At 30.4% G+C, this 17,124-nt stretch overlaps 1 protein-coding gene and 2 long non-coding RNA genes across 4 annotated transcripts; 1 reads left to right on the top strand and 2 right to left on the bottom strand.

Annotated features, from left to right (window-relative positions):
* Positions 1–4,730: 4,730 nt before the first annotated feature.
* Positions 4,731–7,228, bottom strand: LOC102664519 (uncharacterized). Its single transcript, XR_416655.3, has 2 exons — positions 6,644–7,228; positions 4,731–5,090 (listed from the first exon to the last, which is right to left on the bottom strand). It is a non-coding gene; the product is annotated as an uncharacterized lncRNA (long non-coding RNA).
* A 1,613-nt stretch (positions 7,229–8,841) lies between these two features.
* Positions 8,842–12,187, top strand: LOC112998374 (uncharacterized). Its single transcript, XR_005887098.1, has 2 exons — positions 8,842–10,083; positions 11,505–12,187. It is a non-coding gene; the product is annotated as an uncharacterized lncRNA (long non-coding RNA).
* Positions 12,188–12,248: 61 nt separating this feature from the next.
* Positions 12,249–15,709, bottom strand: LOC100802234 (UPF0553 protein-like). Of its 2 annotated transcripts, XM_006590262.4 has the most exons (8): positions 15,624–15,709; positions 15,452–15,557; positions 15,205–15,345; positions 14,229–14,327; positions 13,744–13,820; positions 13,487–13,595; positions 13,015–13,343; positions 12,249–12,710 (listed from the first exon to the last, which is right to left on the bottom strand). In XM_006590262.4, the coding sequence occupies exons 2-8, from the start codon at positions 15,519–15,521 to the stop codon at positions 12,618–12,620; spliced, it is 918 nt and encodes a 305-aa protein (XP_006590325.1). In that variant the 5' UTR covers positions 15,522–15,557; positions 15,624–15,709; the 3' UTR covers positions 12,249–12,617. The 2 variants fall into 2 exon arrangements, with proteins under 2 accessions (XP_006590325.1, NP_001242636.2); NM_001255707.2 differs by lacking the exon at positions 15,624–15,709 and having other exon boundaries at positions 12,268–12,710; positions 15,452–15,559.
* Positions 15,710–17,124: the final 1,415 nt, after the last annotated feature.

Here is a 17,124-nt window from a genome sequence, read left to right as displayed (position 1 = left end):
CATAGCTTCTATAAATTACTCTAGAATGGTAAATAGTGAAATATATTTACATGAGTTTTCGTGATTTTTGGATGCTTGTCGATAATTATCACATTAATTTAATATCTCTGATTATATGGGGAAAGTATTCAATGACTATTTTTTTTATTTGATTTTTATAAAATTATCATTTTTTAAATTTTATATATAATTTTTTTTATTGTTATTTTACTTTTGTTCTTGTAATATATTTATTTTTTATTTTAGTCCTTATAATATTTTGTTGATTTTGAATTAGTTTTTTTTAATTTTTTTATAATGTCTAAAAACAAATGAATTACATATTACAAGGAAAAAATGAATTTATTACTAGGACTAAAATAAAATAACAATGATCAAAACAAAAAAAATAATAAGTTGTTAGTTCAAATATTATTATATTTGAACTCATCGAGTACGATCTCTAGTTGAAACCTCGTAGTGAATATTAGATGTTGAAGTCTCGTAGTGGATATGAGATGTAGGTCACTAATTTGTGCTCCAAATGTTGTAGTCAAGGACACGCCCAGGATATTGACAAACAACTAAAGTTTGAGTTTTAGGTTTATCTACATTTACTATTAATTTTTTAAAATAAAAAAGGTTACGCAAATTGCCTATTAGCAGTGGCGGATATAGAGGGGGACAGGTAGGGTCCTAGTCCCCCCTCCCTTGGTACTTAGTTTTTTTTAGAGGACTCTTGCTACTTATTATATACACGTATATTTTTAAGATAGTTAGTCTAAAATTAATTTTATATGATGTAAAATAGTGATGGTTAAATTAAATAGTATAAAAGTGTAAAAATTTAGTTATGTTTATTGTTATTACCACAATGATTAAGATGATAACTAATGTAAAATTATATAAAATTAATGGTGTGTTTGTTTTTATCATACTAAGAGTTAAAATTGTTAATGTTTAAAATATAAATTTATTTTAATTTTGTATAAAAATAATAAATATTTTTAAAAATTATTATTTATTAACATTCAAAATACTACAAAGGAAGAAAAAAAATAATTCCCTCTAAAAGATTTCCGGACCCGTTTGGCTGACCTCACATATTACTTTTTTTGAATGTAAAAAAGTTTTAATTTTCAATTTAGATCTCACGTTATGTTGGGTCAACCCTGAATGCAGTTGGGTTGGATTGGATTCGTGCCTTGGAGAGTTATGGTGCCTGATTTGGATCATAAACTTGGTTATGAGTAGATCATCTATGCAATTGATTCAGTATAAACCGATCAACTCAGCATAAAACTGATGAAAACTCGATTGCCCAGCTCACCAGTCCTTGTATTATTTGAATTTTGAAACGTGAACGCACTTACTATTCTTCACTTCGTTTACACTTGCGCAAAATAAACAATGATCTTTTTGAGGGAGAGAATTAAAAAATTGATTTACGGTATTTTTTATTCATTAACTAAGAAATTGCTAAATAATTAATGATATTTTTTATAAATATAGTAAATAATTTAAAAGTTTTCTATTAAAAATTAAGATAATTTTTCAAAAGATATCCTACAAAAAATAGATAAAGTTTATACTAGTGATTTCGTGCTTAAATAAAATGCAATGAAATTACCAAACGGGCTTCGTAAACTAGTGGCTATTTTACCAATGACCATTGAATGGCGTGCACATGTACGAGTTTTGTAAAGAAATAATTCCGCAAGGGTGTGAGGTGCTAACGTGGGAAATGGGAATAAAAAAACAGTTGTAAAATGGAGAGGGCAATAGATGTAATATTTAAGGCATTAATTATTGAGGGTTTGGTGTAAGATCAGGAAACACAAGCTTTGTTAGCGTAGCAGTTTAGACATTTAAATTACATGAAAGTCAAATTATTTTTAGTTTCTATTCTCCCCAACAAGCAGCACACAGATTTTGCATCAACTTGTCCCTCTGTTTTATAAATGCCAACCGCGCTATGCTTCATTGCTTCTCTCTCTCTCTCTCTCTCTCTTAATCAAGAGATTCGTTTTTACAGCACAGTTAAATGCCCAAAAGAACATCGATCCTTTCCGTGTATATACCATTAAATTCCCAAAAAAAAATAATGGTGAAAATAAAAAATAATTCTTAAAGAGTTATGACTAAAATGATCCTTTCTCTCTGTGTATATTACTTGTGTTGACTAATATAGACACATCGTAGGGATAATAATAGAGCGGATTGGAAACAGATTTGATCCTTCACAATATATATTACTGAATATTCATGTTTACTTTTCCGAATTCATTTTTTTTTAGAGGAAACATTTCCGCATTCATTAATTGATTGGAAAAGTAAATATGAATATTCAGTAAGCCTTGCTAAACAAGGTCAGGTTTTACCAGGTAGTTTAGCTATTTGAATAATGTGTGCAAAGTTGTTATAAATTTCATAATACCTAAGTTTCTGTCTTTCAAATGATAATATAAAAAAAAACAAGTTAGGTTTTAATCTTATTTTATGTAAAAAAATATTGAGAGTTCAATACAAGTAATTGTTAATCCGTTAATATGTGTATCAATTTTATCACAAGTCGTAAAGATTAAAATGGAAGTCTAAATTTAAATCTAAAGATACATTGGTTGTACAAGTGATGCAAAATTAATTATTAAGCAATGAGAAGAAGTAGGAAAAAAAAGATAAGGAATTTGAGGTGTAAAATTTGGGATAAGGCAAAGAAAAAGATAACAAGTAAAATAAATAAATAATAATTTAAATGTAATGTTGAGCCCAAGCATATCAAACTACTTGTAATGTAATGTTAGTAATTTCTCTATTTAACGAAATATTTGTTTTCACTCACATTTACTAAGAAATTATCTTTGATTTTCAGCATAAACAGTCTAGTTTATTTATCATTTTTTCCAAATTTCTTTGCAGGGATAAAATAACAAATCGAATTAAGATACAAGATGCAAAAATTGGGCAAAACAAATATCAATCTATTTCTAACAATGAATTTATTTAGATATCCTTCCTTAGTTCTCTAGAAAATAACCATGTTTCAATGCATTACCCTCTTAAACATTATATGGATGACCAGACCATAATAAACACAAAAGCACATAGAAGAATAATAAAAATAGAATTACATTAAATAGATAATAGACTACAAGAGTTTGACGTGTCAGACTCTCAACAAATGGAGTTTAGTCTCTCATAATCATGAGAAACTTTACACTTCAAGGACTAATATGGATGGAAGAATGGACTCGATGACTGAAAGAAAGAAAGAGGGGAATGACTAAAGAAGAAGGATTTTCCCTAAGAAATAGGCTTAGACTCTCTAAGACTCAATGTGTCTTTTTCTTTTGTTTTTTACGGGCTTCGTAGTGGATCTTCTTGCACTAAGCCTGAACTTGCTCCCTAAATGAGGATGCGCGTTAAGCTTCGATTGCGCGCTAAACAAGTTATCTTGTTTTTCTAATTTTTCTTCAGGGGTTTTTTTTTTTTAATTTTTACATCAATTTTCTTCCAAAACTCTTGAAATCTTCTTACTTTGACTTTTGCTAATAAAAAAATTAGAAAAATATTAATTTCTTCATTATCTCATTAAGAACAATAGTAAAGTGGAAAAATTTTAATCATTATCAGTTAAAATTGACTATAAAATTAATTCAGATTTCTTAATTATCAGTAATATTATATTTTCCTCTATTTTATAGAGTAGATATTAAATATAAAATTTGCAATTAATGTCTTAAAAATATAAAACATATTAAATACTTTATTTATTTAGTAAGCAGTAGGACAAGTAGAAAGAAAATATGGCACGATTTATAACATCCTACAGAAAAAAGTATTTTATTATATTTGACCGAAGAGAATTTTGAAACAAATAGAAAGAGAAAGTGTTACTTTCAAAAGCAAAAATCATTTTTTCCTTGCTCTTATATTCTCTCCAATTTAAATTTAAATATTCTTCTATCTTTTCTTTTTCATTCCACTCACCATTTTTTAATTATTCAATTTTGATCTGCCTATTATTTGACATAAATATTTAAGAAATGTAAAAAAAAAACAAAAAAATTTATCATGCATGCTTACACAAGTGTGACAACCAATATTAATAGAACCATTACACCCATGCACTTGGTATAAGTATGAACAAATTATTATATGTAGAGTTTTTAAGTGAACTTCAGATTGCAAACACCAGCAAGTATTTTTGTGGTTATTTTTTTAGATAACAAAATTTAATTAATTAATAATTTTTTTAATGCTAACTTAAAAAATATTTTTATTCTTAATATTATTTACAAAATCTTTTAAAATAAAATTATACTTATATTAAATAATAAATTAAAAATTTTAATATTAATTTGATTTATAGTACTGCTAACATCTACTCTTGTATCATGGGAGTAAATTATCTTTAAAAATAGTAATTTAATTTATAGTGAAATTTTTGAAATAGTCTACCATTTGAGAAATGTAAATAATTATTAAACAAAAAATAATAATATTTTAAAATAAATATATAAAAAATTTTAAACAACCTTAAAAACTAACTTATTTTTTTTAACTATCTTCATATATTAAAATATAATTTAATCTAATTTTACCCTGCTTGCACCAAATGAAAAAGATAGTGTAATACTACTTATTGCTTGCCTACGTATGTGTTTAGATTGGCAGTGAGTTGATTCACATGATTTTTTAAAGTAACAAACAAATAAAATGGTGACTTCAATGTATAAGAACTTATCATCAAACCAAAACCGAACACACATTGCATCTATATATGTAGTGAGTTCAAAATAATATAAACTGAACTGGTCATCATACTTATCCTGTTAGATCTGAGATAGATTGGAAAGCTGCGTATCAAACTTTGCTTTGGCTTCAAATTCCTCGTCGTCTCCTTTTGCAGGTCCCAGATCGACTCACTGGCACTACCATTAGCATTAAGCCGCAAATCTTTATAACAAAACAAAACCATTTCAATTTGCAAGTTCGTACAGTCACCATCTTCTCCACGCCTAATTGCCAAATGCACCCTCAAAAGTCAGAATCTGTGGTCGTGACCAAACTTAGATGCCACCGGCCACCAACTCGCTGTTCCACCACAACTGTTGTATTTTTTCAAGAGTAAACGTGGAAGGAAATGATGTTAAACTATACGGTAAATTTTGTATGAGAACTTTTAAGTAAGTAGTTCTTTAAATAAATATTTTTTAATTAATAGACTCTCAGATTAATTTATGACGTTTTTAAAAATTCTAGAGGTTCACTTAAAAATATTATATGATCAAAGATTTAATTAAAACATTAGTTTAGAGATCTATATAAAAAATTTAAATAATTTAGAATCTTAATAAATCTTTAAGCAAAATACATAAACACCCTCTAAATTATGGATATATTACACACGAATCTCTTCCGTATTTGACCCCTACACAAACATATATTATTTTGGGATTCCAGTCACACTAATATCCCTTCTCCAGGTGTTAATTCTGTTTAACTAAAATAGTCACGTGTTAGTCATATGGTTTTGTAAGAGAATTTTATGACAAAAATATTTGTCTTATCCCCACCAACAGTTTAAATCATATATTTTATGGGGTTTTAATGTCTTTGTTGGTTTTTATTTGATTCATGTTGGCCAAATTGATTTCTTCATTCCCTTGTTCGATTTTTTCATACGTTCGTAAGTTATTGATGATAAGTCATGAATTTCATTTGTTTTCGTACTAAAGGTTTTACAATTTGACATAAATCACATTTTGTCTCATAGTTAATAGAAGCTAAACACCATCATGGCATGGAGAAATCTACTTTTTAATCCAAACATATGCATACGGTGATCGTCAAAATCCTAACAGGCAAAGATGGTGGTCATTGAATCCAAGAGAGAACTCAAATCCTAGCAGAACAACTTTAGGAGTTTCAAATTTGGGGGTTTTAGAAGATTTAAGGGAGCAACAAAATGAAAGATTTCAAAATTATAAAGAATACTTTTAATCTTTTACAAATATACTAATAAGGTTAATTGACGGATTCGGTCAGAAAATGCAAAAGAAATGCATTTTAAGAGAAGAGATGCACGTGTAATACGTACAAACTTTAGGAAATATTTATGTAATTTGCTCTAAATTTTTTTTTTAGATTAAAAGTTTTGGGGGCTTATTTATAATTTAAAATTTTATAACAATGCCTTCAATTAGCACGTGAATTATTTATACCTTTGGATTTTCTCTCTCTCTCCCTCTGGTGATTTTTTTTTTCAACAACTTTACCAAAAAAAATGTGGAGATACTACCAATCAAAGTTTATCAACAAGCTTCTAAATTGGAGTATCTTGTGGCAGTTAATTGAATTATTTGTGTTGGTATCTCTCTCTCTGTCTGTCTCAAGCAATGGTGAAATTATGCTGTGCATCCATCCATCATCCATGCGCCCCAAATTTTTAAGGAGCATAGTAAAATACTAAAATACAAAATGATTGATAATAGAAATAATTAATTGTTTTGAGAATAAAAATATTTTCAATATCTCCTAACTAGAGTACGAAATAATTGAAATTGCCAATGAGATCAAGACAATGATAAATATTGTGTATAAATTCTCGTGATAATGAGTGTGAGAATAAAATTCACGTTCAAGGTGCCTCGAAACGTACCGTTCTTCCTTGGCCATCAATGCAAAGTGAGTCCGTTGCTATGGGTGAAAAAGAGAGAGAATGAGGCGGCACTTATAAACTTGAAGCATGAAATGAACATGTTATGTTACATGTCCTTGTCGTCACAGACGTGGCATCCTTATCGTTTTCCTTGAGTTTCTTTTTCTTTTTCCTAATTATATCTTATTAGAGTTTATGATAGAACTGGTACTTAATAATTTTTCATAGGAGGCAAGATTTTTACAAAGATAATATATGTGCAAATATTAGTACTTTTCTCATAATTAAGAATTCTTCCCCTTTCATCCTCGCTTGCAATTGCAGGCAACTTCTGTCTGCTGACTGATCACCGACTCACCGTGTTGACTTTAGCGACAGAAACAAAGTTTTGATCTCATCGTCCAACTCTCATGTGGTTAATTAAGCCCCTCCCAAATAACCTTCTTACCTTCACTAATTAAAAAGAATAGTCTTGTTCCTTATATTAATTATTAAGGTCTTAGTACTGTAGTTGACAATTTGGATTGTTCTAAACACAAAAGTGAGGTTAGGCCCTAGTTGTACTAAACTCAGTCCTAATGACATGAGAAGGATTTTTTAGCGTTATATTAGACAAGAAAAGTAATTTAACGTTAGCAGGAGCCTATTTAACTCGTTTTCTTATAGCTTCAATCCCACATTTTTTCTCACATAAATTTAGTAAAAAAAAATGTCATTTAAAACTAGATTTTCTTATAAGCTCAAATCCAAATTTTAATTTAATTTCTAAAAAATATTGCATTAATTAAGATAAAGATAAAAAAAAATCATGAAACCTACTTGGCCCAATCTCATGGTCATGGACATTGATTCATAGATTTTTTTTTTTTTGACAAACAACATTAATTCATAGATCTTACTTGCTTGCTTGCTTGTAAACTCTTAGAAACATTAATGTGGAAGATAAAATAAACCTTTTTAAATATGCTCAAAACACACAAGTTACATGAGCCACTTTTAGTATATTGAAAAATATTCAACACTTGTATCCAAAACAAACATTATAACAACTTCGTTACTTCGGGTCTGGATGGAACAGAACGTCAACTTATTGTTTCGGGCTTCTATAGGATTTTCTTATTTATTTTGGCCTCTGGGTTATTGTTTCAGACTTTACAGGGAGGTTTTGTAACTTTTGTTCGTCGATGTGATATTGAGATTCTTTTCTCTCTACCACATAAATATAAAATATCTACATCAACATAGAATTTCGCCATCACACGTCCATTCAAAATTTCAGCTCAAGCAAAGGGGGTAAAATAAAAATATAAAACCATATTTTGTAAAACTGGAGTCACTATTTTTTGTATCGAAGCTTTCCAAAGGGGTCCGCACATAAATTGCTTCTTGACGTATGCGCCGTCCAAGCCATTGAAATTATGCTGCATGCCATGATTTTACCTATGATATATCAAATGTGCATATAACATTCCAGATGTTAAGGTTGATGATGGTCTTTTCCCGGGGATAAGGATGAAAATGAATTAAGTTAAATTATATAAGTCTGTTAGTCTGACGACGTACATATTAGGTCATTAACTTATTTAAAAGTTTATAGAGTTGTTTAAAAAGTACTAGTATTTTAAATAAATATGTTAAGTTCTGACTTATAACATTTAAAAATATAATAATAATTATACCACTAAATGTTTTAAACTTAATTTTTTTATATAAGATCTGAAGTACTAGCCGTTTTAACTAAATAAAATTCAAATATATATATATATATATATATATATATATATATATATATATATATAATTACTCAAAATTTTGTGTATAAAAAAATTTAAACAAGTGGGTTCAACTGTTAATACAGTTCCTCTAATGGGTTACGTAAGATGAAATTGTTTAATCTTATTTTTAGTTAGGGTTAGTTAGACAACTTCAATTTTAAAATATATAGTGGAAAACAATTTAAGTTGTCAATTAATTAGAAATTACCGTAACACATTAAAAAAGTCAATTTTTTTTATTGTATGATGATTTACTATTAAATATATAATAGTGTAAAAATTTTATATATTGTCAATACAGTTCAATTAAATTCTATTTAAAAAATATTAATCTAACTTATTTAATAAATATGTTTGATCAAACCTTCATTTAATGTGAATTAAGCCATGATCCACTGATAAATAGTTTCATCTACTTCCATCTCAAATAGTTACACAACACACTTTTATACATTCTATGTAGACACACACATTATTAATGTGACGTATGAACTGAGATAAAACTAATGATATATATGTGATGAAGTGAAAATAACTACAAATGAAAATGAATATATGGTTAGAATTACCCCAGAATGGTGCGGAGATAAACTCATATTGGAAGGTAAGGTGTTAGATAATGAACAATGAACAGCTTTCTGGATCATCATCAATTCAAAGGGGAAAAAAAGACGTAATATATTTATCTCCATAATACAAACAAAGAGCTCATGGTGAAAATGTAGGCAATATCCTAAAGATTCCGATCTGTGGGGCCCTGTACTACCAACATACATTTGGATTAGCTTGAGTACGATTCCACTTCAAATGATGATGTTGATGGCAAGGTCCCCATGTCTCTTATATAAAGTAACTTGCTTGGTTGTCCTTCTTCTTCAAATCAATCGGCATCTCAATTCTCAAGTACAGAAATTCTGTTTAATTAGACTATTGTATCAAACATTTTCAAAAGAAAACCAGATATTCACACGTAATTATACACGTATCACTTCATATTTGTATAATTCTTATTATTTAAATATACTTATTTTTTTATTATTTATACGAGTATATTTATTCTGCTTCTGAATTTATGATTTACGTATATATAAAATTGATGTGAATGTGATTCTTACAGGCACGCATGGAGTAATTTTCATAAGATTAATTTGATGGTTGATATGAGGTACGATATTATTCCCTCGTGAGTGGCTGAGAATTTACCTTAAATTACCTAAGCTAAAGTATTATGCATGGTTATAAATTATAAGTGGCCTCAGACTGTTCATCTAACCAAAGTAAAAAAAAAAAAAAAAAAACAGAAAAAAAAGTGTACCAAAGTTTAAATGGTGAGTGGTCCTACCCACTAAAAAACAGAACAGGGGAGGTAAAAATGATGAAAAAAAGTTGCTGCCACCTGCCAGTAGAGTTGTCAAAAAACCACTACTTTACCATTAAAAGAATCCTCTCACTAAAAACACACTTACTATTTATTTGGTGGAAGTAGAACTATATCAGATTAGAGATTTTGGGCACAGAAATGCCGAGTACGGTCTAAAGGTAGTGATTCCCGTATGGATGGGGAGAAGCCTCGGGAACACACTGAACTTCTCATTCTGTAGCATCCAGAAATACCCCTACTTCACTTACCTGTTTGAGGAAATCAAGCATGCTGATCTCTTAATTGTGAGTGTTTCTAATTGTGTTATTGTGTTTAGTTATACACTGTTAAATTTTGTTCAAGCATGAACGCGGTGCAATTTTATCTATGCTCCCACATCGAACAGTGAGCTGTTGTCTGTTAGTGTGATGTAGGAAGAGAATTTTAAATTCCTCGAGAAAAAAGGATATCGCAGTAGGGTAGATCACTAGAAAAATTCAAGATTTCTTTGTTTGTTCAGTAGTTGGAGAAATCAGTATTTCATCAACATGTTAAGTTAAACAATAATTAGCAATTAAATTGTAAGTGAATTCAATTTTCTAATTAAAATTGCGTTCTACTTCAACATGAACAAAATTAACAGAAATAATTTAATCTTTCAAACAATAGTGAATACATTAGTGTTAAGCATTACTTATGAGATTAAATATTTTGTTTTTCTTGACATTCACACCCAAAAATCCAACTGGGTTCTAGTCACTAAATCCCTGGATTAGTTTGTTTTAGTCTAATAGACTTGGGTTGCATCTAAGGAACTTTTGTATCTAGTATCAACCTAACCTTAACTTGGCTTGATGCATGTTTAGCCACACAAAAATCCCAACGTAGACCAGACTGACACTGAACACCCTTTGAGATCATTATTTGAACAAAATTCTGTTAATGAAGTGAACCTGAAAGGCTTACATAAATCTCCTGATGCAGCCTGAATTCCAGTATACAAATCTGGTGCCATATGTAGTTTTACCGGAAAAATCAACATTGTCATTAGAACCTCGGTAATTAGAAGCCACTTTAGAGTTTAGATCCCAACTAGTCTCAATTGAGTGAGATAAAGTTCTCCTTACAAGTGACTGCTACATGCTTTTTTCATGCACAAGGACAATGTAGTGTCTATTATTTTAGGTTAGAATGAAAATTCATTATCACTTTTCTGAATTAAAAAAAAAAAGACTATCCTCGCTTGAACTCGTGATAAAGGACTCAAGTAGCCAACAACTAGTCACTTTTGTCCATTGATGCATATTGAAAACCGATATATCATTCGACATAAAAAAAAATGTAGAATCCTCTAAAACACAAATGTTTAGAATGACCAGATTCCCAAAACAAAACCATCAATTATCAATCAACCACTAGTCCAGAAACAATACTAGTTTTTTTGTAAAAAAAAATAGAACAAAATTATTTTAAAAAAAATCTTAATTACTACAATAAAACTTTCAAGCATTTATTATAAAAAAAAACTAGCCCTTGATTGTTCTCTTAATGGTTGCTATGCGTAAGTTGTTGAAGTTAGTAGGACATGTGGAAAAACATAACCGGACTCAATTTCCAACAAAATACTCCCTCTGGACCAAATACAAAACACTGAATTGGGGGATGGAGGTAGCGAGTGGCCCCCATAACTACTGGTTTACTAACTTAAATCGGCCTCGTTTCTCAGATGTCAAACTTGGAATAAAAATATTTACACCAAGTTCATCGTTTCCAAATTCATCCACCATGGCAAAGCGACATCGAATTGAAGTTTGTTTGTAACAACAGATAAAGTTGTACCAAATTCCAATAGAGCGCGTATAGATATCATGCCATTCCTATATTTATAAATCGAATTCCTCAATCGGGCATAGTAGAAATAAAGAGGAAGCCGAGTCTAAAGACCAATGCAATCATAAACCAAATAAATTCACTAGTTATTCCAAAATCAACTTATTGATTGTAGACTGGGGAAGGGATTCAGATTCAGTATCTTGGTGCACTAATCAGAGTTCTCGAGAATGACAGGAACAACTAGCTGTTGAAATAAACAGCTTGGGTCCTCCCTTTGGAGATTAATGGGGTCTATAAAGCAACATCTGACAAAGAAAATGGAAGTGGTTTCTAGAAAGAAAACGGAGGTTGTTTCTAGTCATCAGGCGTGATATAAAAGGGGGTCAAATGATCTTACAGCAATGGGGTCTACACCCATTCAAGTCAACCGAATATTTGATATAAGGCCTTGTTGAATTGATTTTCTATAAGTGGATGCTGAAAGAGGCAACACTACCTGCATACAAGTTTTGCGTACAAGCGAGCTGTACTCAAATGATATTGAATATCCATCTGATTTTGGTACTACAAAGAACAGGTTTATTACTCGGTAAGAAACAGTCCCCACAAAACAAAAGCTCCACCATCCGACAAGATAAAAAGGTATGAAGTTATGATAAAACAGGTGAAAATGCCCACCGCTTTTACAACCTCGGCTATACCAACAGTTATATTTGACAAAGTAAATATTAACAACCTCCCATTGTAAAACAACCATGAGCCTAATTGTTCACCCTGTAAACTATTTAAGGTCCTAAAATCCGAATACAATGGCTATTCAAAATTAAGTTTGAAAGCATCTGGTTAAGTATCACTTTTCCAAAATTACAAAAGCTGATTCCAAAACTTTAGTGCAAAAGGAGGTAGTTATTCACACATTATCCTAAATAATTACCTTAAAACAGCCAAAATTTTCTTGTTCAACAACTAAATTGTTGATAGCTAGAAGTTACCATATATCATGTGCTCAGTAATATATTGAAAGTGTACGGTGGTGCTGCAGAGATGTGGACTGAACACCAGAAGCCCAGAGCCAAAGATCCAGCTCCACACTGAGCACCTGGATTTAAGTCAGAAAGGCTTTTAAGTTTCAGATAAAATGAACAACTTGTGCACAAAACACATCACCTATAACAACCAATCAGTGCAACATTCCTTTTTATGTGTGTAATGTTTCTAGAGAAAAGATAGTTTAACAAAATGATTCAATTGTATTTAAAAAAAAATACGACAACAAGAATCACCAGTGAAGTATTGTTTCATTTTTGACACTTGAACTTTAAATAAACTTGTAAGAAATGGAACTCTACATGCTTTGCAAAAAGGCCATGAATGGGAGATACTCTGCACAGAAAAGAACTAACCTGTCTTCCTGACTTTACACTTATTAGCTCCCTCATTTTCTCCACTGCATGTACAGAGCAAGCACGCAGTTCAACTTCCTCTTCAGTCCCTGGACCTATTTCTCCACTGGCCTCAATAGTACTGGCAAGTGTTGGACTATATTTTAAAACACCAAGCTGTCGAAGCACAGCTGGGACAATATAGTCTGCCATTATAGTTAGAGAGCCAATGTCTTTGAACTCACCATATCCTTGGCCCCTAAATGCACCAAACAAATCTGCTGCAAATATCTGAGCCCTTTTATATAAAAATACCTGGCGTCCTTTGTACACTGTATGGTCTCTAAAACCTAGAACCAATTAATATTGGAGTCAACAAATGAAACTCTTGCATACAATCCATAGCAACTTCAAACAGAAGTATACATAAATTGGTCATTACATATTACAGAGCTTGAGTAATAAAATCTACAAGAAGAAAAAAAGGCTATACCAGGAAAATGGCGTGCAACAAGAGCAACAAGATTCATGGCTGATTTTCCACAGCACTCCACAAGATTGGATGCTTTACCCTCAAAGTTTCTTTCTAATTCAATCCCAACCTAACAATAGAGTGAACAGTATTACACATATGGGCATCATCATAGTTAAGTTCACAGAATTGACAAACCAACAAAAATAATGGAACTTCGGAAAAAAAGTAATGACGAATATAGTTGTGAAGGTAGCATCAGTAATGATTTGTTTTACCTCATGTAGTAACCTAACTCGTTCATCTTCCAGAGGAAGGGGTCTAGGCCACCTCAAAAGCTCACGCAGTTGTGGACCTAAACATTATGAGTTGATTTTGTCAATATGCTATTTGTATAAAGGTATTTCTTCATTGGAAGCGTTGAAACAAGCACATCAACATGTGGCCAAGTAGACATGTACATGTATTTTAAAAATACTATAGCTTAAGCACAAATCCCAGATTTGGTTCTAGCATATGTGCACCATTAATGTCCTACAATGCAATATTGGCCCATATCAATTTTATATATAGTGTCTAGCCTTCACTAATTTTGGCAAACCTTCGTTTCAAACTTTCAATTGATAATAAAAACATGAGCTGAATTGAATATATGGAAATCTTGAAACATGTCAATTCCATTCAAACGTGTGCATGAGAATGGATGTAATTTAACAATCATGTCAATTTGTATGCATGCAATACAAGGTCCAAGCAGAATTACCAGTGTACTTTTGCAGACGATCAGCATCAAATGCAGATTTATCATTTTGAAGAGCTGCCTTTAGCCCAGATGCCAAATCATCATAATTCAAATCCTTATCTGTTAGCAAATGAGAAGTGACCGTTGAAAAAAAATAGAAGGACGGCAAATTTAACAAGGGATAAATACATGTTTACTAATCACTAATTCATGTCTTTGTCAATTAGAATGTCAACTGACCAGCTGATCTTATTCCCCTGTATATTAAAAACAAACTGACAGAGGCACTTTATCAAAATGTTTTTTCGTTCCTTATAATTTACAACTAAAAAGAAATTTAGTATGGTTTCTTATTCAAATATATCATACAAAGGTGAAGAAATGTAATATAACTTCAATAATGATAGATAATTAAGAAAGCTAGGATGAGGGATATGTTTGTAAGCTGCCGTATTATATAATAGGCTAATACACGCGAACCAAAATGCCGCTGACCAAATCAAAATGCTTTTAAAAATGTGACATACAACGTTACAGAAATGGAAATCCAAATTTGCCACCTCATGCATATTCACATAACACTTTCATATCTATCAAGGGTCGACAGCTCGTTCTGCGGGTATATTCACAAGTTTATTCTGTAGCACCGAGAGCTTCTTAATCCACATACATATATCAATAATCAGAGACACAACTCCACTCATCAGAAACCATGTCTCGTTTACCTTCTCGTTATATATGAACCCATTTCAGTGTGACCGATAAAATAGGTACATGATAGAGATAGACAGATAAATTGAAATATATTTCAAAAAAATAGCAATTAAAAAGAAAATTACAGAAAAAAAAAACAAAAACAAAACAGGGAACCATTAGGACCGTCTCTAAGGTATTGAAGGCCTGTAATTAATTAATTAACCCTGTCTGAATAAGTTTTCACATGGCATTAAGAATGCAAGAAAACAATGTATATACATGAGAGAAAAAAGCAGCGTACCAGGCCAGAAGCAAAAATTTAAAGCGTCCAACACAAACAGGTACTGAACGGTGAGTGGTCCATTATCAAAGTAGTGAATCCCTTCGAAATCCCACTCAACCTTGGGAATGGAATCAATGGTGCTCACCACTTTCTCAATTCCTGAAAAGAAGACATCAGCAAAGCAAAAACGCATTCTTATCTTTTATGTATTTTCGAAAGCATTCGAAAGGAAAAAAGAAAGAAGGACATTGGTGAGGGAGTGAACCTGCAGAGTCAACGAGAACGTGGGAGGAGCGGCTAGCTACCCAAGCAGAGGTTTCCCTAACGTGGTCCATGGTGTTGTGAAGCTGAGAGCAATGCGGCGTGTAACCCTAACGAAAACGTACGTTTTGAAAAAATAATGAATAAATAGGGTAAGCGCGGTGTGTAAAGTTTACCTGCTTGGAAGTTTCGCGGGTTTTAATGCTCGAAGACGGGTGGCGTTAGCGTCTTTTCCATGTCATGTGGGTGTTTAGAAAGCTTTTGGGCAACCAAACCCCACATTTTAAGTATACGGAAGATAAAGTTCCCACAACCAGAGACCAGACCCAATCAGATCACGTGATCAATCCAATACTGCGTACGTGGCTTTTTTGCACGTTTTCTATCCAATACGACTCAGTAATAGTAACATCTCGCACACTAATTTTATTACTTTTTTTATAAAAATAAAATACATGATATGTAAAGAATAATGTTGGCAATTTATTTCACAATTATTAAAAACTAAAATTAGATAAGCTAATTAGTATTGATACGATAAATTATTTGAATTCTTTGTATATCATTACTACATTTAATATAAAAAAAATCATGTAATTGAAACATTTTTTATTTATGAATGACAATTCAAATTTATAATACCACAATTAATTATTAGTATTAACACGTGATATCGTCTGTAAAAAAATGCATAAAATTTATTATGAGGCATTTGTTTAACCCATAACAAAAAAAAAACAATAACAATTTTAAAAAATCATGAATATCAGGATATATTTATTTCACGGATTTGATTATATTCCTAAAAATATTATTACTATAAATATTATTTCCATCAAAGATATTTGACGATTACTTTAAATTTTTTGGAATATTTTTAAATTTAATTTAAAAACCAAGATATTGAGAAATTAATTAATCAAAAAGGTAAATTAAGAAAAAAGTGGAAAATTATTTCATACCCGTGGAAATATTCTCGCCCTTTTACATGATAATAACAAGATAAATAACTGTGTAATAAAAATTCATATAAATAAGTTATGTATGAGAATAACTTTTATTAGCCACGTAGCAAGAAAACAACGTGCAATGCTGCATATAATATATACATTATTATATTTATTTTTCATTGATGAAAAAATATAATAATAATAATTAAAGTTTGTGATGTTGGTAGCATTCGTCATCAGGAATGGTAATGGCGCGTGTGGGAGACAGGTTTGACCTTTTTTTGTTAATACTTAATCCCAAATTCATCGGATATTATTGGACTTGGCATACTTGTGAGTAATTACTGTACTTTTTTATAATTTTAATATATTAGATATTTTAAAATAAATTATATATTAAGTTTTTAATTTCATTTTGATCCAAATAATATATAAATATAATGAATAATAAATAAATTAAAGTTAAAAAATTAAAAATTCAATCGTACTTTTAGTTAAATGTATATTTTAAGTTTGTTATTCAATTACTTAACTATTCAGTTAATTGATTTATATTTTTAAAAATTATAACAATAAAATCTTTATGTTATATATATATATATATATATATATATATATATATATATAACAAAATATAAAAAAGTGTATTAGTGCCTAAATACGAGTATAATTTGATATTTATCCTCACTTAAAAAATTTGAGTAATACCCATATCTACACCCGGTTA

The sequence above is a fragment of the Glycine max genome, chromosome 11, assembly GCF_000004515.6.
Source record: "Glycine max cultivar Williams 82 chromosome 11, Glycine_max_v4.0, whole genome shotgun sequence".
NCBI classification, from domain to species: domain Eukaryota; kingdom Viridiplantae; phylum Streptophyta; class Magnoliopsida; order Fabales; family Fabaceae; genus Glycine; species Glycine max.
The sequence above is the reverse complement of the archived record's forward strand: the minus strand, read 5'-3'. Positions and strand labels throughout refer to the sequence as shown.